At 34.3% G+C, this 23,558-nt stretch overlaps 1 protein-coding gene across 2 annotated transcripts in view; it reads left to right on the top strand.

The window, feature by feature from the left end:
- The window catches only part of LOC138325363 (uncharacterized), a 40,494-nt gene that overhangs the window by 13,637 nt on the left and 3,299 nt on the right, over positions 1-23,558 (top strand). For both annotated transcript variants that reach the window (XM_069270958.1, XM_069270957.1), the window contains exons 2-9: positions 495-1,231; positions 17,796-17,886; positions 18,536-19,566; positions 20,849-20,965; positions 21,336-21,477; positions 21,604-21,854; positions 22,064-22,299; positions 22,461-22,600. In XM_069270958.1, the coding sequence (XP_069127059.1) occupies positions 1,154-1,231; positions 17,796-17,886; positions 18,536-19,566; positions 20,849-20,965; positions 21,336-21,477; positions 21,604-21,854; positions 22,064-22,299; positions 22,461-22,600 (2,086 nt within the window). In that variant the 5' untranslated portion in view covers positions 495-1,153. The remainder of the gene's footprint in view (positions 1-494; positions 1,232-17,795; positions 17,887-18,535; positions 19,567-20,848; positions 20,966-21,335; positions 21,478-21,603; positions 21,855-22,063; positions 22,300-22,460; positions 22,601-23,558) is intronic.

Genomic DNA, 23,558 nt, shown 5'->3' with positions numbered 1-23,558 from the left:
TGACAAGAGTTAATGTTGTATGGTTTATTATCCTTATTAATGGAAAATTATATACATTTCAGAGTTACATAATTACATATGGGAAGAGTGTAGTACAAATGTGGTTTATTGTTTCACTTTTGTTTCATTGACTGAAAATCACTGACAAATCACTTGATAACCCTGAATTTCAATTACGTTGTCATAATATCACTGAAACTAGTAAATTTATTATGCTTTAAGTAAATGATGTTCCTAAACTTTTAGTCATTTTATGTTAAAAAAGCCCTCTGAACTGTATGGTTTCCCTTTTAATTACTATTTAAGTCAGTGTAGATTTCCTAGTTAATGAAAACCTAATAACACTTTATGTATGTATATTTGATTTATGTGTGGAGATTTTACTACAACAGTATGTATTTAAAGCTGACGAGTTCTCAAAAATTTGGAAATATTCAAAGGTTATATAGCGTCATGTCGTTTCGTGTGGTAATTCTTTCTTTGGTCCATTTCAGTGACTGACCAATGGTATTGGAGGACCAGGAAGACACTAGATCTACAAGTCTACAATACGCGGATTGCTATATCCAATCCTCAATTGGTATTTTAAGTCAGTTCTACTCTAACCTTTGGTCCACAAACTCTTCATCTCAGCCTGACGGTGTTTGACATTTTACTCCACAGGTTCTTAATACAAAAGTCAGTTGCCTGTTTTTCGTCAAGAGAAAGTCATCTGTACATATTTCATCTACCTGATATATAGCCAGAGGGCGAACCAGTAGAGCGTGACATCGCACGGCCCACGGCACACACATCGTTACGGTAATCATGGAGCGACGCTGGCAACGAAGTTATTAGTATGAAGTAGGGAAACGTGGGCTGCTTTTCGGATAGCGACCGTAAGCGTCGGAAGTGGCGGCGAGAAAATCAGCTGCGCAGTCTCGTCATTGGTAGGTGGAAGGGTGGACTGGTAGATCTGTCACTTGTACGGATACATTCCAGGAGTATCTTCATGTAACAACCTGAGTACTGAAAGCATGCCTCTGTGCGCACACATCCATCAGTGTAAACTGCACGCGTCAATGAAGGATATTGTGAAAAACAGCATTACTCCACTCCAAGATTCGATATAAGCACTATTATATCAATTTTGATTTCTTTTGTGTTTTGGATTATGGGAATCAAGTATGAATTGTTCTGCTTCGTGGCAATAACTGTGATGTCATGTTCCGGTCAGTGGAATAATTTCCAGGTAAAGTATTATTGAATGATGGATATTCTAATCTTAAAATTTTGAATACGATATTCACTTTGATTCTAATGCTAATTAGTGAGTGGGTGATGTTGTGGCAAAGCCACTTGTCTTTCATATAGCTGGCCGAGGTTCGATCCTCGGCAAGAGCGTGAAAAAAGGGGTCACCTGTTCGATCACGTTGGTTTTTCCCCGGTACTCCGGGTTCGGCCCAATCTTTCACACGCTTTCACCGCGGCCATTTAAAATGGTATGTATAAGTTGTATTAATCATTCCGTAATCGATATAAAATTAAATAAAAATTTGAATTATATTATATTAATGCTAACGCGTTTGAATGATTGACCATTTTAATAAGAAGTGAATACAAGTGTTGGAGGCTAAGTTAAGCTCTGTCGGTGCTATCGAATCTTCATGTCTTGTTCTGTTGTCATTGTTTATATAAGTGTATTTTTTGCGACATAATGCTATCACACACAAAAAATGCGACTATAAACCCTTGTTGATTCTGCAATAACGATGTTATTACTATTTTATGTCATAGTACAATAATGTAGTGTTTTTCCATATTTGTCATTGAAAGGGTTTATGGTGTATTGGTTATATCATTATTAACCTTATCTTACAACGACTACCAATGTTGTAATGAATAAATATAGTCAATTTTCTAAAATGAATTTAATAATCAAGACAAAAAATTTGATAAATACTCACATTGATCTTTTTTTCAATGTTTCGTCGCTTGGCCATTTTCGGGCTTTAATGAATAATCATGAAGTATGACAAATTTGGTATTGTTTTGTTACAAATTTGTTAAAAATTCATAATCATAAATTCACAAAATTTGCCTCTTCCGTTATAAATTTGAATTAAATAAAGTTTGATTTAAATTAAATTTGAATGAAATTGATTTTAATTCTACATTTAATATTCAATAAATGTTCCTTTCGTATAATTATTTCTAAATTTAAAGACTTACTCGCACATGAAATACTCAATTTTACACTTTCTTAATGAGTTTAAAATTAATTATACCTTGGTATTTAATTATTCATTTTAATCGTTTCGCAATAAATTGATTATTACATCGTTACTATGAAGCGCCTGTATGTAGAAAAGTGAGTATCTGAGCGTGTTCGTGACAGAACGTACTTCCGAGATTGAAGACAGAAGCATGTCTGACATGTTAAGTACACATGATGGATATGCTCCCTCACTTTCGCTCAATTATCACACTGTTATAATACATGTACATATGTTATATAACCTCTTGTTCTGTAACTTAATTGCTAATTCATGACTACATAATAATAGTTTTTCACAGGTTTTATCTATCACGGTTTTCAAGTTTTTTTATGCAAGAAGTTTACTACATGAAAATGTTTCATATAGAGTTAAAACAGGTAGTGCACGCATAATAATGATTTATTAATTCAATAAGGTCATCATCTGCACAAAGATATGTCATTATCCAATAAAGATCATTTGTTCAGTTTCAGATTTGTAAAATGACATGCGATAACCTTTTAATGTTATTTACAAAGTAAAGGACAACGCTAAATTATTTTCATCCTAATCTTAATTTCTTTCAAGATAAAATCTGTGGGGATTTTCGCTTCACTTTGGTTCAGGAAAAAGTTCCATTTCCTTTCCATACGAAGCTATTGATCCAATATTTTTTAGGTAGCTTCATGGATTTTTTTTCTTTTCTTAATTCATTATTATTACAATAAAACGTATTTTTATCAAAAACTATGTGACAGTAATTAAAACTAATGCACACTCACTGAATTAGTCATGGGAAAATTGTCTAGTAAGTTTACTTTCCATTAGTTCAAATTCTTCATAAATATTTAATTTTGCTTTGCTGAATATAAAGTGTAGAATTAGGCAGAAGTGAAAATGGAAACAGTATATCTTATAAGTGTCATATGGAGTGATATTTAATCGTGTTTTTGCAGTATTTTCAAAACGCGTCCATTTTAAATGTAGAAATCTTTCACGTACAATAACAATGCTATTGTTCTGTGTTAAGACGCTGTTCTGAGAAACATGCCGTCTTGAAATGTTGGTGTTGATTTCTCAGAAAGCGGAAGTATGAGTATAAATTATTGTAGGTGTGTGATTGACAGGTCTTATTACGTTACTGTACGACGACTGATATACTTCGTAAGGCCGATGTTATCTCATAGTCTGATAGAAATATCGTTATATTAAAGCTGATTAGATGGAAACATGACAAAGGGTCATTGTTTGCCATTCTTTTAAAATATCAGCAATCTACTGGTTCTTTGTTTATCAAGTGGTATCGTTCTATATCATTATCCTGCAACTGACATTTGGTCGAACTATTATGTTATACATCTACCACATGTATAATTTCTGTGAAATACGTCTATCACATGTATTATTTCTGTGAAATACATCTATCACATGTATTGTGTCTGTGAAATACATCTATCACATGTATTATTTCTGTGAAATACATCTATCAAATGTTTTACTTCTGTGAAAAACATCTATCACATCTATTATTCTGTGACTTCTGTGACATGCATCTAACACATGTAATACTTCTGTGAAATACATCGTCCACATATATTACTTCAGTGAAATACATCTGCCAGATGTAGTACTTATCTGAAAAAAACATCTACCACATGTATTACTTCTGTGAAATACATCTATCGCATGAATTACCTCTGTGAAATACATCTACCACATGTATATATAATCGAATGCCTGTTTTCTTGTCTTTCTGCAATATACATATCATATGAGAAGACGAGCTTATATTCTCCAACTGTACATCCGTTATTCCAAAGGATATTTTAATTAATGTTCCGTCAGTATGCAAACAAGACGTTACGTTTTGTTTCTATAATATATCTAACCCTACCGACTATATATTCCCGACATGTCAACATTTTTGCTATCACAAGTGGACGTAGATTAGAATTATGATTTATGATAAACTAGGAAGCACCTTACAATACATTATTCAGATCGCAGTCATTAATTTGACAGCCTCGGTGTTTAGATGTTTAATATTATAGGTTTATGGTGATTGGCTACATAGATATACTTATCGCTTATCATCAGCTTTTGTCATGTGACGATTGTTTTCTTTACAGACAGATTTATCTCTAATTCTGTAACATGATTGGCTATAAAACGACTTAACGACTATGTTTTTGGTATTTAAAGGAAGTCTCAGTGAATATAAAATCGCGACCCTAATGATAATAAATGTTAAGATAACACCGTATTTAATTATTTGTTTACTTCTTTTATCTATTTTTAGTGGACATTAATAAGAATTACATTAGGACGTACTCCCAGGCAGCAGTAACGTTAGTGATCCACTGAGAGAATGAAAGCACCATTACGATCCCCAATATCAGACAGACATGATATTGATACACAACAACAAATACTTATTTATCAACTAAAAAGTAACTAACTTTTGAAGAAGTTGCATAAATATGAAATTTCTTTGGTAGCACGAGCCATTATAGTTACTTACATAAAAGACAACCGCAATCTTTCCTACTCGCAAGGAGATACCTGAAAAATGACTAAATAGTATACACAATTTTTATACAAATTTTTGTATACATCAGAGAGGCTGATAAATACTCAATAACATAAACCATTTGTATACTTCAGAGAGGCTGATAAATACTCAATAACATAAACCATTTATATGCTTCAGAGGGGCTGATAAATACTCAATATCATAAACCATTTATATGCTTCAGAGGGGCTGATAAATACTCAATAACATAAACCATTTGTATACATCAGAGAGGCTGATAAATACTCTATGACATAAACCATTATATACTTAAGAGAGACTGATAAATACTCAATAACATAAACCATTTGTATACATCAGAGAGGCTGATAAATACTCAATAACATAAACCATTTATATATACTTCAGAGGGGCTGATAATTACTCAATATCATAAACCATTATATACTTCAGAGGGGCTGATAATTACTCAATATCATAAACCATTTATATACTTCAGAGGGGCTGATAAATACTCAATAACATAAACCATTATATACTTCAGAGGGGCTGATAATTACTCAATAACATAAACCATTTATATACTTCAGAGAGACTGATTAATACTTTATAACATAAACAATTTATATACTTCAGAGAGACTGATAAATACTCTATAACATAAACCATTTATATACTTCAGAGAGACTGATAAATAATCTATAACATAAACTATTTATATTCTTCAGAGAGACTGATAAATACTTAATTACGTGAACTATTTATATACTTGCATATGCATAGTTCTCGAAGGAACTTATATATAGCAAGGCCATACAGTTCTCATCTTCAAAATTTAGGGGGTAGAGGTAACCTATACAGATATTCTGAGCAAAATTAATAGATGGCTCTGTGATGTTATTATTTTCTGAGAAAACATTGGCGATGTCAATTTTGCAAATATTCTTCATTATCAGCCATCCATTTTACAAAATATTGCTTACTTTTGTCGTGCATCTGTTTAAAACAGTTAAATTCCAGTAAAATCACAATTTACGTCAAATAGCAATCTTTGATACATATAAATCAGGCACCCACCACCTTATTATTTTCAATCCATTTTCATTTTTGGTATGAACTGCTATTTCTAAAAATCTGTACAGGCATTAGAAAAAAAGTTTCTCATCAGATAAATTTGACTTTTCACCAGAGCCTTGACGGTGAAGATTTATGTCGCTGTTTTAACTTCTGGCGCGGTGATAGGCAACTAACGCGCGGTAATTAGGACGACCTGGTTATGAAAATTAACATTTTATTTGTTATAATTAAATTGTCTACAAGGAGATTTAAAGTGTTGTATTAGCGATAAGCTAATAACTTTTGTGAATCTACAAAATTATCACTCATTCTACATTTATATTTTACAAATTAAAAGCCGTTTCGGAAAGGCAGTGGGCCAAGTCATAGTATCGTATATCTAGTGACACTCATAGATTTTTATTTTTTATTTAAAGTGAACAGTCGGGCAAGGATAGCTAAAGTCGGTAAAAATGGTGTGAATGTATCCAGTATAATTTCTTATGAAATAGAAAAATAAAATCTCTCATCAAAAAATGTCTGCGTACGAAGAAATTAATTTAAAGTATAGGAATCCTAAAACGTCCTCCCGGCTGACTATGTCCGTGGTTACATTTCCACGCAGCCTCGCTTTCAATGCTTTCAACTTTTCTTTATTTCAATGGTCAGAACTGGGAGAACTTTTGGAAGGCCAATGAACGCATTTAGACTGGTTTTCTTTGCCCGACTATTCACTTTAATCATATTAATTTTTCGCTCATGTGACTAGTTAGCAAAATATTAAGTGGAATTACAAGACAGTTAGTTTTGAAGTGAGTTTTGACGCTCCAATAGTTGTCATGGAAATAAGCTCAGATATACGGATAGACACACTGTGTACCTGTAACCATTCATCATACCAAATCGACCCTCAGGTGTTTTACACCCAGAGCCCTGTAGCTTGACGCTGTATATCAATACTGTACGCCGTTTCTGTCATAAAAATGGGTATAAATAAATTTGTAATGTATGAAGGACGTTATAAATGAATGTATTATAAATGTCAACAGGTTCAATTTTGAGTTTAAAGCATAAGTGGAAGAGACCGCTGATCATAGCTTATTATACGTTTTTGCATGATAAGCAATGACTGTATATTTGGGTTTCCTGAAAAACTTACTTTCGCACGTAACAAGCTGATGAGTATACGTGTGAACCGAAAACTTTCTGTGTTAATCAGCCCATTCACTCTAGATATGTGAATGGTCTTCTTGCACCACGCACAGATGAGTCGGTCCTTGAATGTAAAATCCCGCCTTCTGAGTACCAGGACCAAGATATGTTTTCCCGTGTGTAAAAAGGTCAGGTGCAAATATCAGAGTTCGGCATACAAGACGTCCGACCACTATGTGTAATATTCCACACACATTTCACCACAGTGGACTTTTTTGGCATATCACATGAAAACAACTAATCTAATTTTCATTAGAACAGGTTTGTTTCTGATATATTTCAAATATTCATAATGTACTCTTAATTGTCCCTTTAACATCCCCCCTTACACACACATACTCTAACATAAAAACTAAAAGATATGAGCGTCAGAACAGTTCCCTGCCTTTAAAAGAATATCATCAAACTGATAAAGGAAATATTTTTTAACATTATTTCAAATTCTGGATCTCTTGTGATTGCGATTTTAAAAAAAAACTTTCGCGCGTTAGATTCGGTCTGAAGTTGACATATTGTGGTGATGGATTGTTTGACTGACCGTGTGAACGGTCGACTGTCACACGGACACACCCATTCATGATCTACTTTACTAGCCTTCCTTTAAAGTCGATACACACACGACAGTCCATCACACACTCATTGTACATGTCACCTATTGATGTTGACTCTCCTTCACATAAAAATTAGGCAGTAAATCAAGATACACAAATAGGTATACAAATAAAGAGATAAGTATTATCTATATATCCTCCATTTTGAAGATTACATCAATAGAATAACATACATGTATTCAATATTTAACATGGAATTAATTTTGCAAAGAATAATATAAGTGATGTGGCAGTAGTTGAGTACATGTATATGTACATATAACTATGTTAGTGCTTTTTTATAAGTGCATTTATAGTGCAGAATAAGATAGACAATTGGATATAAAGATAAAAAAAGATAACATGTTCATAACTTTTTGGACCGGCGACAGAATTCATATCCAGGTGTACTCTGTCTTCAATGTCATTTTGTCAGGCATTCTAGTTACACTAGTCATTTCCTGAACCTACTTTTCGAGGGGAATGGATCCGAGAAGCAAATGTACAGAAAACTGAAAATAGATTAACAAGTAACATGTAGCATATAATGAAAACACTTCTAAGGTCAAGTGGTTCCGCGGTCAGGAATTCCCATAAAACGAATAACAATGGTATAAGGGTTACAACCACAGTTAAAATAAATTCATTTTTGTTGTGAAAGCATTTTTTGTCCCATTTATTGTGTCAGTCGACACGAATTTAGACATTTTAGAAATATTAGTGTAGTTGAAAATGTTTGTTGGCCGATAAACATGCTAGTTATATACTATAATAACAAATTCAGCCTTGCACATTTGCAGAAGTTTAATTTACACATAAGACATATGCCATGTATCAGCTCTGTTAGAAACATTTAAGGAATGACAATGTCGTTGCTTATGGAGTCGGCAGAGAGTACCCCTGTAAGCTTTTCTATACTCAACAACAGAAAGTCATAGGAGGATAGCTTGTTTCCCCTTCCCCCCCCCCTTCTCTCTCTCTCTATCTCCCCCCAACCCCCTCTCTCTTCCCTTCCTGTTAAAAGTGCAATACACATGTATTGTTTATATTTTTATAAACTTAAACCATTAATTATCATTTAATCTTTACACGGAAGAACGACAATTGTGGAAATGAAAGATATGAGTAAGGTAAATGAAAATGGATGAAGATATAAAGTGAATACTGAGTTAATGAATTAGAATGATGAATGTGGTTTGGAGATGTGACAAAGATTTGGGGATGTTTGAAATGTTGAGGATGAAGATAGTATTTTGTATGTATGATCGATAATTTATAGGAGAATGAGGATAGTAACAGTGAGAATGATTATAAGGAAATGATTATCTAATGGGTATTGCATATGGTAAAACTAAATAGAAATTAGTTATGAAAATTAAAGAAGGATAACAGTTTTCGGGTTTGAAAAAAAAGTTCAGTCAGAAGATGCAATTTTTAAAAGGACAAATGCTTTGATCAATATATTGGTTTCTAATGAAAATATAGTAGAAACATGTAAAATTTCTTATATTCATACTTAAAAAATAGTAAATAATCATATCAAACCATAATGCAATATTTAAACTTAATAAACATAACGTTATTGAACCAATATACTTCAAAGCAGTAAGCAAAGCAAATGCCCTCTGCCGTGAGCTAAGATAAGGACTTTCCGAGTTTCCGATCTCTGTTTTCAACTATGATCTCTATTAAATTGTATTTACATGTGATTCGCTCAGTATTCGCTCAGTTGACATCGTTGGTAAGCTAAGTCTAGCTTGTGGAGATGTATTACAAGTTTCTTAAAACAATGACATAGTGTTCTCGTAACGCGTACTATGGACAATGATTGATTGTTTCGATGATAACCGAGTCGAGGACACCTTTTGTTAAATAACTAAAGGTTTTAAGACCCTGTTTAAACTAATGATGTTTTGTAGGTGTTCTCGAACATAACCTAGTTGATATAAAGTGTCTATGCATCCTTCCTAGCTTTAAATACCCGGTATACCTGTTGACTTGAAGGTTGTTGTACATGTGTTGTTTGTAAATTTTGGCAAAATATGCAATAAAATATACATTTCAGTTGTGCAAGTCCACAGGATTCAGTTCATATTTCTGTCACCAAATAACCATGCCAATAATATGTTTACTAGTGTTTATAGCATGTAGTACGAGAGCTTGTTTGACCGGATTAGGGATTAACATGCAAATGTGACATATGTGGGACGTCCCAATTAATACCAATGTACATATTCAATGTTATAATGTCATCTGAACATAGTTTGAATTAAGGTTTTTTTTTTAGAAATAAATGTTTAATTTAAGAGTTTTTAAAAGTACATTTCCACAAATATGCATCTTTTGCCGCAAACACAACAGTTAAACTTTATTTCTTCACAAAACTAGTCTTTGTTCAGTGTTCCTAAAAGTATATAAAAGACGTATTTGAGATTATAGAAATGCCTTCCTATATATACTATTTTTGCATCAAATAATCTATAGCCGCCATTTTCCTGACAAGATCTAAACTATCGGATTAGGGCCTGGTTAGGATAATTATTAATGATACATTCCAGTTATTAAGTAAGTCACCCATCCAGCTTTCAGAACTCTACACAATATATGTGTTCCAGGTCACAATACCTATGGGGGTTTCTTTTCTATGAATCAGGTCTTCCATTTTTTATGCTACTTGATACCTAAATAATCAAATCGAGATTAAAAATATATATTCAGGTTACAGAAATGTTTGTATTTCAAGGTAATGTATAATACAGGGTGCACCTTTCATGTAACATGGTTCTTAGTTTTGAACGCCCACTTGCAAACATCCAGGTGTTCACTGGTTAGACAGCCAATTGCAATAAAAATGTCCCAGAGGGATATAATCAATTAACCGTTGCTAAATGATATGCCTTATCGCTGTAATTATTTTGTGGTACAGGATGGTGGGCTGCTTTGTTCCTGATATTATTTTGACTCCATTAACCCCATAGGTTGACCTCTGTTATCTATCGATCTATAAATTGTTAATGTTGTCTTTACAGAGATCAAAGGGAATCTGTAATTACGTAGTAACGAATTATTGTCGATAAGAACCCAACTCACTTTACCCCTGACTTGATCACTACGTATTATGACGCAAGGACGGTCATCTATGGTCTGACAGTTGATCATGACTGGAACAAGATGACCGCACCGAGTAGAATTATGTGAAAAACCTGAGCTGTAGCTAGATAATTCAGCAATATTATCTACTAGAACATTGTGTATTGAAAGCAGTCATGTGATAGATGTTGTTTTGGTGATAATGTATTTCGATATATAGCGGCATCAAAATTCTTCATCATCTATCATATATGTACTTTTCAAAGGCAATGCCCGATAAATCGTCTAGCGTATTGGGAAGCCTTTGTTATCTGGTTGTCGTTGATCGATATATAGGGATGTTGTCTTCTACAGTCCTATCATTAAGTATAATGGCTTATTATTACCTACACTGTATTTATGTGATCCTCTACTTAAACAAATGAATGATAGCATGTCATCTACTTTTTCTCAAGTTCATGTTCTTTGTTTTAATATTTTATCTTGAAGTAAAGTGAAAAGGTCAAACTTTTCGATGCTGGTAATAGTATTAAGTATGTTACTTATGTAAATGAAGAAAATTACTTATTCGTCTACTATTGTTTTTGATAGAGAAAAGGAAAAATACCATTGGTCATCAACATTTTTAACCAGTATCTTTATAAAGCCTAATTATCATATCGTAATATTCTTGTTGTAAAAAGATACCAACTTTTGTCTTGATCACTTAATGAAAATACAATAATCTCAATGTACGTAACTAGCTTCAAAAAGTCAAATAAGATTCCTTCCCGTTCTAGTTGTAGATAAATAGTTAAAATGAAGCAATATCAAGAAAAATTATAGTGGTTTCTTCATGACAAAAGGTACATGGGTTTTGTAAAATGTGGTAGCTGATTCTAAAAATGAGTAAGTTCTTTTATTTCTGAACTATCTGTTTACTGATCTGTTACCTCGTTTATCGTATATTGTTTTACTAATCTTACATATTGAACTTCCCTTTACCTTTTCCTTTTTTTCTTTTTATAAAATCTATTACTATTGCCATTGAACTATGATCTGACTGATTCCTAATGTCATTATCATTTTATCTTTGTTTTATGCACGCAAGATCAAAGTCAAAGGACTCCATAATATCAAAAAAATATCATGATTTATAGCATTGTGGTTAATGTGGTTTCTTGTGTCTTTATCATAATTACAGAGGAATTTTTCTCAAGATTCTTGATGGTGAGATAGTTAGCGATAAAAGATGCTGCTAATACGGAAAAAAATTATCACATGATGAAAGATTAATGACTCAATTTCAGTATTAATCACAGTACGACTGACCAGTACACTCGATTATTCATACACACATACCCGGGGTATCGTGGCGAGTTCACGAACTATATATTGACAACGTCAAACCCGGAAGAACAAGCTTCTGATCATCTCGTCACTAGTATACGGCCTCTGGCGGATCTAAGCTGGAATGTTGTACATACTGACGGGATATTGTCGTCTGCTCGTTTAAAATTACGCTTGGTCATTTAATATAAAATTGTATGTATATACGAAACAATTGCTAAGGTATTATATGGAGACCACAATGTTTGTATTACATTGTCTATCGAGTATAGACTTGCGTGCATTTGTACGACCATCACAATTTCCGTTCATTTGTTGAATTTTGTGTTCGTTTTCCAAAACGTTGTTGTCAATGGACTTAAATGAACAAATAAAACGAAATTTATTGCACAAATCATTTCATTCAAGTTTTCACACTCTTATGAAATGCGTCGACAAGAATGTATTCCGATATAATCATTATCTAGCTGTGCGTATTTGAACCATCATTCCCAAGGAACATACATCTTATGGTGTGTACCGTAGTATGATTCAGTTATACAGCACTGTCACCTGGCCGAGACACACCAAAGTCTATAAAAGTGGTAGTTTCTGCTCCTGCGCGCTTAACATACAAGGAGTAGGACGACTGGTTCGCCCGTTGTCCGATATTGTGACCAGTTGGGGTGTTACATGTGAATGAAAGAAAACATTATATATAATTTGTTGACTGAGTCTGAGGTCAACAAGTGATATGTTGAACTAGGGCACCAAACTAGTTCGGTGCAAGAGGTCAATATAATGCATGCTAACCAAAAAACGTTCTATCATGTGTACAAAGAATGTACACAAGAATGTCAATTGAAAGAATGTCCTTTCGTATAATTACAATATATGACAGCAAATGAAATGAATGCAGTCATTGATTTCAGTTTGGAAAAAAAAATATTACAAAGAATGAATTCATTAATTTGTAATCCATCAATTGGAAACTATTTGGCAGTTCACATTACGATAAAACTTTGATAAAAAAACAAATTGATTATCCGTCTGTTTCTCATGTCATGTAGACAGATGCCGATAAGAAGTGAATACTAATGGAATAAGACGTCATGATAACGTAAGCAGTCAACATTTCAATGTTGTGCGGTCAATATTTTACAGGGTTAACATCTGAAATATTGGAATCGTTTTATCATACATGTACTGTACAGTTATAATTCTCTCTAAAATCTCAATTTTATCAAAATTCGCTTAAATTTAAAACCTCGCAAATAAAATCATTGTTTTAAACATTTAAGCATGTCGCATGAACGCTTGCAAAGCCTACAAAGTATAATGTACGAAAATAAATTCCTGCAAATAATCAGTTCCAAACAGTAATTCCCAAAAGTTTATACCCGAAAAAATTGGACACTATATAGTAGGTTGGTATTTAGATACATTATTATTTTACATCTTCGTAACAAAGATAATATGCCGCCAACAAGGCCTTGATCACAACCATGTCACGATCTCTCGCTTCGGCGATCGCTACAGAACCGTTCGATCACTTCGAAAGGCCACACGCATGTACAAGGTGCCCAAAAACAATGCTGTAACATCATCCATTGTGTACAAAAGATATATAGTCTCACTATCCAATGATGGTCAGTTGGATAGTTTACTATCCAACAGTATTACCGTTGGATAGTCAAATATCCAACAGTTCCAATCCAGTAATAAATATGCTTGATTTTTAAGCATTGACAACAATAAAGGACTCTGAAACAAAGGTTCATTTTACTGTGGTAGATATAACAGTTAACTATACAATACTTGTACACATAATTGTATCAGAAAAAGAAACCCCTGACAATAACTTTTGCAAATAATTCATGCAGAAACATGTATGGTAATCTGAAAGTAATTCTTGTGACATTGAAAATACAAATGTACAAAAATATACTTATTTCATGTGAAGTTGACTTCATTCATTAATTAATATTCCTGGGTTCGTCCCGCATATGTGTTCTAAATGACCCTTCGTGCACACTGCACACTACGTATAAATCCGAAATCTTTTTGTTGGGTGTATCAATAATTTCAATATGAAGTCATCTTCATTTTCCATAATAAAATAATCTAGGTCTTAGAATTCCCAAACAAATTCCTTTGTAACTGCGTGATACATCACCTCTCCATGAGTGGATTGTCAAGGTGTGTAATTATATTCCATTTTAGATTTTTCTTACGCAAATCTGTTTTAAATGTGTGTTTCGTGTTCCCTATCATGAGTCAGATTTCAAGAACACTTTTGCTCCTTTGGAATTCATAATACCATCTGAAAATAGGGTATTTCAATACGTGTATTAAAATCTTCATTTGATATCCATAAGAATAAAATTCATGAAAACTTCAGTGTGTAACTAATGATTAATTATTACTATAAGTTATGGAGATAAGCCGAAAACTGTACAATATGTGGGATAGAGAAGTGTATCGAGTCCCGTCAGAGCCGAGATCTGTTCTCTATCCCACATATTGTACAGTTTTCGGCTTATCACTAACTTAAAACATAGCAAGGGTTTGTGTTAACAAAGTACACTAATACTTCTAATATAAGCCAGTTTTTTGGCCTTTGTCTATGAGCTAAGGTAACTCTACCAATGTGCATTCAACCATGGCAAATCCGATATAGACAATTGCAACATAGAATTACCTTTGCCTGTGTTATATATGATGAATAGCATTCATGAATAGAATGCATGCATTTGGGTTGGACAACTATCTATAAATTCATTTTCATCATGTCCACCGACAGTGATGAAGGGATATTATTTTCTCAGTTTAAACGATTTGTTAAGTTGGCTTTTCCAATGTCTGATGTGACATATGAAACTAGACTTACAATTTAGGCGTTTGTTTGAAAGCGTCTTGCTAAAATGATCGCATATCAAAGTGATTTCCAGGCCAGTTCAAAACAGTCGGTGCCCCCAGAACTTTAATTGAAATCAGGGAATTTGAAATTTCGACCTCTCTAGGGACAGTTTTGGATTTATTTATACCATGTGCAATTTCATTCTACAAGCCAATGTGATTTAGATAAAATTCTGAAATAGTGTTGAAACAATATCAAAATAAGTGTAAAACTACAGTGTAGATGATTTGGATATTTAAAATCAAAAGTGGTGTACAAAAACAACACGGTTTCAGAATGAGTTAATGTTGTAGATTAGTGTTAAATGGTGAATTCATAATAAGGAGGAAAACTCTATCTGGGATATATACAGAAATTCTGTGGATATGTTTAATTCGCATTCATTGTGTGGGATTTTTTTACTTAATTTTGATTAAAAAATAATGGAATATTCCGGCAGGTTGCGTGTTGTGTGTTAACATTATTATGGGATTGATTATGCCTGCAGACATGTACTAACCCGTATTGTGTAACTCTCCCATATGCTACCTTTTACTGTCTTATAAGTGAATGTCTTATAATAGAGTCACATATAAGACAGTAAAAGGTAACATATAGGACAGTTACAGGTAATGATCCGATAATCCGGGAGTTAAAGTTCAGAAACAACAATAGATGACATCACAACTATGTTTAAACTGCATGTAAAATCCATTCTGATTCAAAGGCCACACTTTTCCTTTGTGAGAGGTTGGAAGTATGTAGTAAATATCACGATATGGCAAATGGAATGCACGTGTACCTATAAATCACCCTATCTCGGGCCTTCGTCCTCGATAGCTGTGTTTTCTCTAGCCTATTCTACACCAACACGTGGTTTATCCTATACCTAAATATGTTTTAGATGAGAGGAGTGAATCACACATTTTGTCATATCTCTGCACACCTGGAGCTTTTATTTAAGTTACCACTAAGACTCCACCTATAGCATACATAGTTCCTTTTGATCGCCTTTATAAACATAACTCCTTTTGTTTTTTTCAATGTTAAAGATGCTCCACCGCCGACAAATGGTATTTTTCCACTATCAAAAACAGGAGAAGACGATTTAGTATTTTTCTTCAGTTACAAAAGTTACTTACTTTACACCATTACCAACATTGAATAGTTTGAGCTTCTAATTTTACTTCAAGTTAAATATATGAAAAATAATTAATTGCATCCCAAAAAAAATCCATTACACTATATCATATAGGAATGAGGTACTGATTGCGCATGCACCAACGGCAAAATAAATTATTTTATATTATGTTTTGTGTTAGTATATATAAACATATATATACACGATAATACACCAGTTATGGTTCAAATAATGAATATCATTTATGCTCTGTCGGCGGTGGAGCATCTTTAATGTTGATCAATGTATATATGTATATAAACATTTAATAAATCACTTGATGTGGTATGTGATTTATAATTCACAAATATAGTCACGTTTTCATTGTGACACGATTCGACAATTTATCAAAATTGTTTTGCTTAAAAATCACGAAAATTGCAAAATCATTTTTATGAAATATGTAAGGAAACATCGAAATATTCTAAAGATTATTCAATGGTAGTTTTTGTAACTGTTTTTCATGGAAATACTTTTGATGATTCGCTTAAATACCACTATCTGAAAATTATTTTGTTACGAGCATTTGCATTGGCTTAAAAATTACTTTATCAGCCCATAAAAGAAACAATTGCGTCGTCGTTTGTAACGTTGCTTCTGATTGGCTGAGATGACGGCGTAATGATTTCATAGACAAAAGAGTCCCAAAAGGAATTTTGAATATTGAAGAGATGAATTTAGTAAATTGAATTATAAGGATTAATTTGAATGGATTTTTTATGTTATGGAGATATAACACAAATCTCTGAGTGTACTCTCATCATAAACCGCTTCGCGGTTTATTCAGACTATACTCAGACATTGGTGTTATATCTCCATAACATAAAAAAATCTGTTAAAGTTAATCCTTGACACACACAAAAAAAAAAAAAAAAAAAAAAAAAAAAAAAACATCACTGGTTGTTTCTGGATATTCTAAAACTGTCTTTCACCAAAACCATGATGCATAGGGGTACTCCTCAAACCAAAGAAAAATATAAATGGACAAGAAGACAGAGAAACCATCTTGAACACAATGTAGATGTTATATTTTGTGACATATGGAAAGTAATTTTCATGCCGTAAACCGATTTCTTTAATCTTTATATTGGGGTAAAAAAATCATTATATAAGCGCAGCACGAAGTGCCAAGCACTTCTAAGACAGCACATACATGAAAATATAAGAAAAAACAAAAACTTCAAAATTTAATCATACATACTGACAGCTTCAGTTTGCGGTCGCCATTTTTTTATCCAATATGAATCATGGGTTAATCACCATGGATATGATTCTTTGAAGTAAGCACATTATATAATCGAGCGGTTCAAACGCTCTTATGATCCGACAAACGTAATCTTCATCCGCCAGAAGCTCAGTGCTATCGCTCTTATTTGCTAGCGTTCAAGTGATTTAAACCACTTTCCAATATATCCGTTACGGAAATGAAATTTCCTCCTTTCCAAATGGGGGTTTTCTTCTCAAATTGTGGCTTCGGGACAAGGATAGAGTATAAATATATGAATAAAAAATAAACAGAATATAAGGCTCAGTTATTTCCATAAATTGCACTTCTTAACATTGCATTATTAATGGTTACTGAAACATCTGACTGCGCCATTTAAGGCGTTGCCTTCGGTCATATTTTAAAAATGCTACAAACTACGTGTTGCCCATGTTGATAAACAGCAAAAAATTAATTTACTTTCAGGGAAGTGCGGCACGGCTATCAAACGGCTGGCAGCAGCAGCATCAACAGCAATCTCAACACCGGTCGAATCAACCAGGCTCGAGTTGGCAAGGTTAGAACATATAACAAACCATAACTATAGTATGGGAGGTCATAAAAGCTCATCCAATTTTCATTGTAACGTGTGAGATCAGTGAATCGAACCAAATGACCCTTACCACTATTACAGTTTTCTGTATTTGCATATTATATACTTACTGTCCTTACGGGTAGGTATTCATCATGCGTTTGCGGGCGTAACTTCCCACTTTTTTGGAGAAATCGACGTGAAGTGCGCTAACAAAATAATGACGTAACGATCAATACCTACACGCAAGGGAGCTAACTTTGTAATATGCATAAACGGGATTTATGCGGTTGAAGTATCTCTAGTTGGGAAAGAAAGTAAAAAATTACTCAGTTTAACATTTAACCCTGATAGAACCGCCGTCGATTTCTCCAAAAAAGTGGGAAGTTACGCCCGCATATATGTATACTGTGAGTTAAGAATGACACAAATATATTTATTGCGATCATTTTGATCAAGTGATTTAATCTTGCCATAACGGACTGTTATTTACGGAGGCGTATAATAACTGATATTAAAATGTCAAAAAGTTATATATAAAATCATGGTTTTTTTCACCAAAAAGACATCAAATGTTTATGATAACAATTTAATCAAATATTTTCATCTTAACCATCGCAATGTTTATTTTCAGGCTACAATCCACAACAACATGTAAACAATATCGATCAAGTACAGCAGCCCGTGGGACATCAGCCGTACCAACAGGGGCATCACCCTCACATGGTGGGCGTGGTCCGCTCTGAAGCCTATCCAAGCAGGCCGTCATCTTCACAGTACAACAGGGGATCAGTTTCAAATCCACAACAACAGCGACCCCTTGCGGGTGTTCAGCGTGAAAACGGAAATCCTAATGACATCGGACGCGACGCCCATCACGTTGCATCCAGTGGTGTGAATCCACAAACAGTGTTTGACACTCCACCACGAATGAGTTATCAAACAGACCATAGTGCAATATTTAACCAGGTTAGGCCGATAAGTAGACATTCCGGACTCGAAAATAGTCCTTTACATCATAAAAATATTCCTAATTCACAACCAGGTGTGCTGGATGGCTCTAAGCATAATAATATAGGGAACGGAAATTTCAACTCCTTCATAAATCGTCAAGAGTGGATGAACAATGATTTAGTGAATAATCATACACAAAAAAACAATATTGAACAGTCGCATGTGAATCAACAAATCAATAATAACGTTCACAACAGCCAATATGCCCATCAAAGTAACTTAAAGTATGTTAATAACGCTCCAACAAATAATAATAATTTTATTAAACAAAACGAAAATAATGCACATGATAGTAGTGAAATTCTTATTGATCAGAACCAGTTCAGGGTGTATCATCATCCGAAAGGTACAACCCACACACAACAACATCCACAACATGGCCCTAAAAATCAGCATATAGTCACCCCAAATCACCAGAGAAATAAAGACAATCCGAAAAATGCATTTACCGGATCGTATCCCGCACAAGTGCACGTGAACGGTGACCCAGATAATGACCAGACCTTGGCGGTGAAAGTGTCGACCCCAGAAGAAACTTACCATGTGGAGGTGAAGAGGATCAACAGTAACATCCTACACGAGGACGTTCGATTTCTGACTGTCTCTGTCGACAAAAATGGGAAGACTGTTTTTGAGGAGCAGTTCAAGCCCGTAAGTATTAAAATGGTTTTGCAGCATACGTTGATATAAAATAAGGGGATACTTATGAGTTTGTCATTGATCTTCGAATCAACTTACATTGTTTATTTCATTAGAGAAATGGAATGTATTCTCTTTTTCTGTTTCAATGTATGGGGGAAAACCTGGGAATTATATGCTCAAAACCTGGAATGAAAGGGCGGCAACTCAATCTGTACAAACCTTTTTGGTCCTGATAGTTAGCATCTCTTTTGATGAGGTTGATAGATGACGGTGTGCCAAGGGACTTCCTGTCCCAACCGAAGACGCTTGCAGATCATATATGTAAAGTTGCTGTAAAAGTATAACGGTATAGGGCTACTGGTTCACTCTACATAACAAGGCTGGCCCCTCCGTCATGTGGAAATACCCACCCGTCTTACTTTTTAACAATCTACACACTGCTATATTCAGGAAATATTTTTCTCCCATACTTCACAGGGATATCCCGCGGTTGCTAGGGAAAAGATATCTCTATCTTACACAGGGGAAGGGGGGGGGGGTATAAGACACTCACACGCGCTAGACAATAACGTGATGTCATCAATACATGCGGCGTAACTGCGGCGCTCATTGTAGATGACGTCATCAATTTTGACGCATAACGACGTTCCTGCGATCATGGCGCGATGAAAATGCTGGAAACCAAGTGGAATTTCATATTTTTTTTCTACTAAGTATGGTCATATACAACTCCCCCGCATACTAACGGCTAACAACTTCCGGATAGACTTATGCTTTATCCATCATTACGATGAGGTGAATTTGTTCCATAAATGACGGATTTTTCTACCTTGACCCCGACCTTTAATGTTACCTAAGAAATTTTAGCAGGTCGGAGTCATTAAAGTTTATTTACACATTGAAATAGATGTGATGTTTGAGGAGTGGTGTCATTTTCCTCAATCTATCTGAGGACTCCTATTCCAATTGATACCCTTTTTGTATCTTTTTGAATCATTACTTCATATCCCAGTAACTGTATTAACTAAGAACTTAACTTTTTATATAACTGGTGTGTTTTATTCACCGAAATTCATATAAATAAGACTTTTCCTACTACTGATAGATAGTATACAGTTTATTGTATCTGTGATTCGCGCAGATGTGATGTATGAATTCCTTTCATGCAGATGTGACGAATGAAGTCCTTTCATGCAGATGTGATTAAAGAATTCCTTTCATGAAGATATGATGAATGAATTCCTCGTCTAATATGTTTAATGACTTCATATGAAAGTTGGTCTTGTTACAGGTCGATCTACAGAAGAAGGCGAGGGGTCTAAACTATTATCAGGACCTACGGTCTGGTACCTTCCTCAGTATCTACGCACACCGCAAGGACTCTGGACAGAAACCAGAATCTTTCATTGTAAGTTAATACTAGTACTATATTTTTATGTTTTTCAAATCAAAACATAAGTTTGACTCAAAAGCGCTCCATTGCACTGAAAATGGCAAAGAGTTTCATTCAGATAAATAAAAATGTAACTGTTGCATACCAAATTGCCATTTTTGTCTGAAGAATGATATGTATATCAACACGTTTGACCTGTAGTGTCGCTAGTAAGTCATAGAAGGATCAAATAGCTGTATAATGTGTACCGAAATGGAAGCGGACAGTGAAAATTTTGTGTCTAATGCATAATTATATCAATCGTACATTGACGGGATAGATTTATGTGATGCTATCGATGAGATATATTATTCATTATTCACCTTACATCCTGTAACTTTATCAGGAAGGAGTACTGTTTGACGAGCTGATTGTAGCTGCACCAAATTCAAACAAGAGGCACAAGAGATCTGTGTTCTCGGACTCTCACACAGTGTACAGGGAAGAGGGTGGATACCATGGAGTGTTTCACGCCGACACCATGAATGGTAGGTTGATTTTGAAAAAACGCAAAATTATAAAATCCTGTGTTATCAATAAATATGCCTGTCCAATTTTGGTGTATTAACCATCGCAAATTCAATTTAATGTGATATATTGTCTGCCTCTTACAGTACCAGAAATACCAGGATTTGAACATATGCTAAAGGTGGAGTACAACTTTACAAAAGGAGAGAGTAAACCAATGAAACAGAAAACACATAGTCGAAAGAAACGACAGTACCGTCCGCCTCCATCAGAATCACGTAGTAGCTCACCCCGCATTGAACCCGAGCTGTTACTCTTCGTCGACTTTGCCCTCTACCGGGAGTTTGAGGGAGACTCGAATGAATTGTTGGAATATCTCATGCACTTCTGGCATGCGGTAAGAACTTGCATATAGGCTATATTTTTTTGTTTAACGCTTGTAGAAAGAAAGACTTCAAGTAAACAACGCCTCACAAAGAAAACATTTGGTCTACATTACAACTGCTACTTTAAGAAAGAACAGAAAAGTAAGACTTCATGTGAACAATGCCTCCTAAAGATAATATTTGGTCTATATTACAACTGTTACTTTTTTTGTTATTCAAGGTTAACTGGAAGTACCTAACAATAGCACTGTCTGGTTCCTGGCCTATAATAGACATCCGAATTCGAGAGATCGGGGTGTTCAAGGAGCCGAATGCTCAGCCTTTTATCGAGTCAAGCAGAATTCGGAGGGGAAGCAAAATGTTCTCACTATACGACGCAATGGATAGCTTACAGAAGTGGCTCATTCGTTACGAGAACGCCTTACCGGTACATGACATTGCCTTCCTACAAACTGGGTAAGTTGAAATCAAAGTATATGGTTGATTACTGTTTTATTACAAACCAACTCGATATATCATGCAGAATACTTGGATATTATGTTCATAAGCATTATATAAGATCACTCAAGCCTTTGATTATGTGTCTGTGGTATTATTCTATTCCCGTATGGTTACAGTGAGAACGCATGTCGCCGCCTGAAACACGGTCAGGAGGGCAAACTACCCTTCAATCCAGATATACTGAAGTCAATCCGTAAAGGAATCGCCTCGCAACTCGACCCCAAGGATGAGAAAGAATGTGTGACAGGCACAGCCGGTAAATATGGATACAAACATCAAATTACATACCGTATAGCCGGTTACTTCCGTGGACCTAAATTTTCGCGATTTGATCTAAAAACGAGAAAATCATATGTTCGCGATTTTTAAATTTTCGCGATAAGGATTTAAGGGTATATATCGTTCTACTATTTTTCATCATTTCGCGGATCAAATTTTTGCGATCATAGCAATGTGCCGCGAATCGCGAAAATATCATCCCCGTGAAAATACCCCCGCGAAAATATCCGGCTATACGGTATCAAATATTGCTATCATACCAATAATGTTAATACTAATTTTGAAATACAAAATTGATAACCCAAATTCAACCTAAATTGGCTGTTACCTCCAGTGTATGCACAACTATATGTTTTGTATAAGGACGATGACCCGCATTTGTTTTTAAATCTTATAATTGATGCTTTGCTTATTACATACTTCGACGATAATCGAGAAAAACGAGATGAAGATTTTGCGATAAGCGGCGTCAACATTTGCATTGAAGTCCTCTTTTGACAAAGATGATCAAGCTCGATTGAACTGAAACTAGATCAAAATACTCTTTACATCAGTCGAAACAGATTCACAAAACTTATTGAAAAATATCCAAACTGGTTCTAGTATATTTGGGTTAAATCCCCAGAATTTTGAGAAGTTTACGTTTGACCAGGTTTATCACATCCGACTGAAATAATGTGATCAAGTTGACTAAGAAGCTGAATTGAACCGGTTCTTGTATTTTTGGGGCTAAAACCGTTTTGGAGAATAATTCAAATTTGGTCAGAATATCGTTCACATCCATTAAAACACTTTAGACAATAATTGAGAAAACTGTTTTGACTGGATTCAGTACTTTTGGACTAAAATACCCAGAATTTTGGTGACTTTTGAGAATATGTGTTAATGTCTACTTTTCAACAATTTTTTTTTATCTTAGTCCGACATTATTGATA

Source organism: Argopecten irradians, chromosome 6 (genome assembly GCF_041381155.1).
Source record: "Argopecten irradians isolate NY chromosome 6, Ai_NY, whole genome shotgun sequence".
NCBI classification, from domain to species: domain Eukaryota; kingdom Metazoa; phylum Mollusca; class Bivalvia; order Pectinida; family Pectinidae; genus Argopecten; species Argopecten irradians.
The sequence above is the reverse complement of the archived record's forward strand: the minus strand, read 5'-3'. Positions and strand labels throughout refer to the sequence as shown.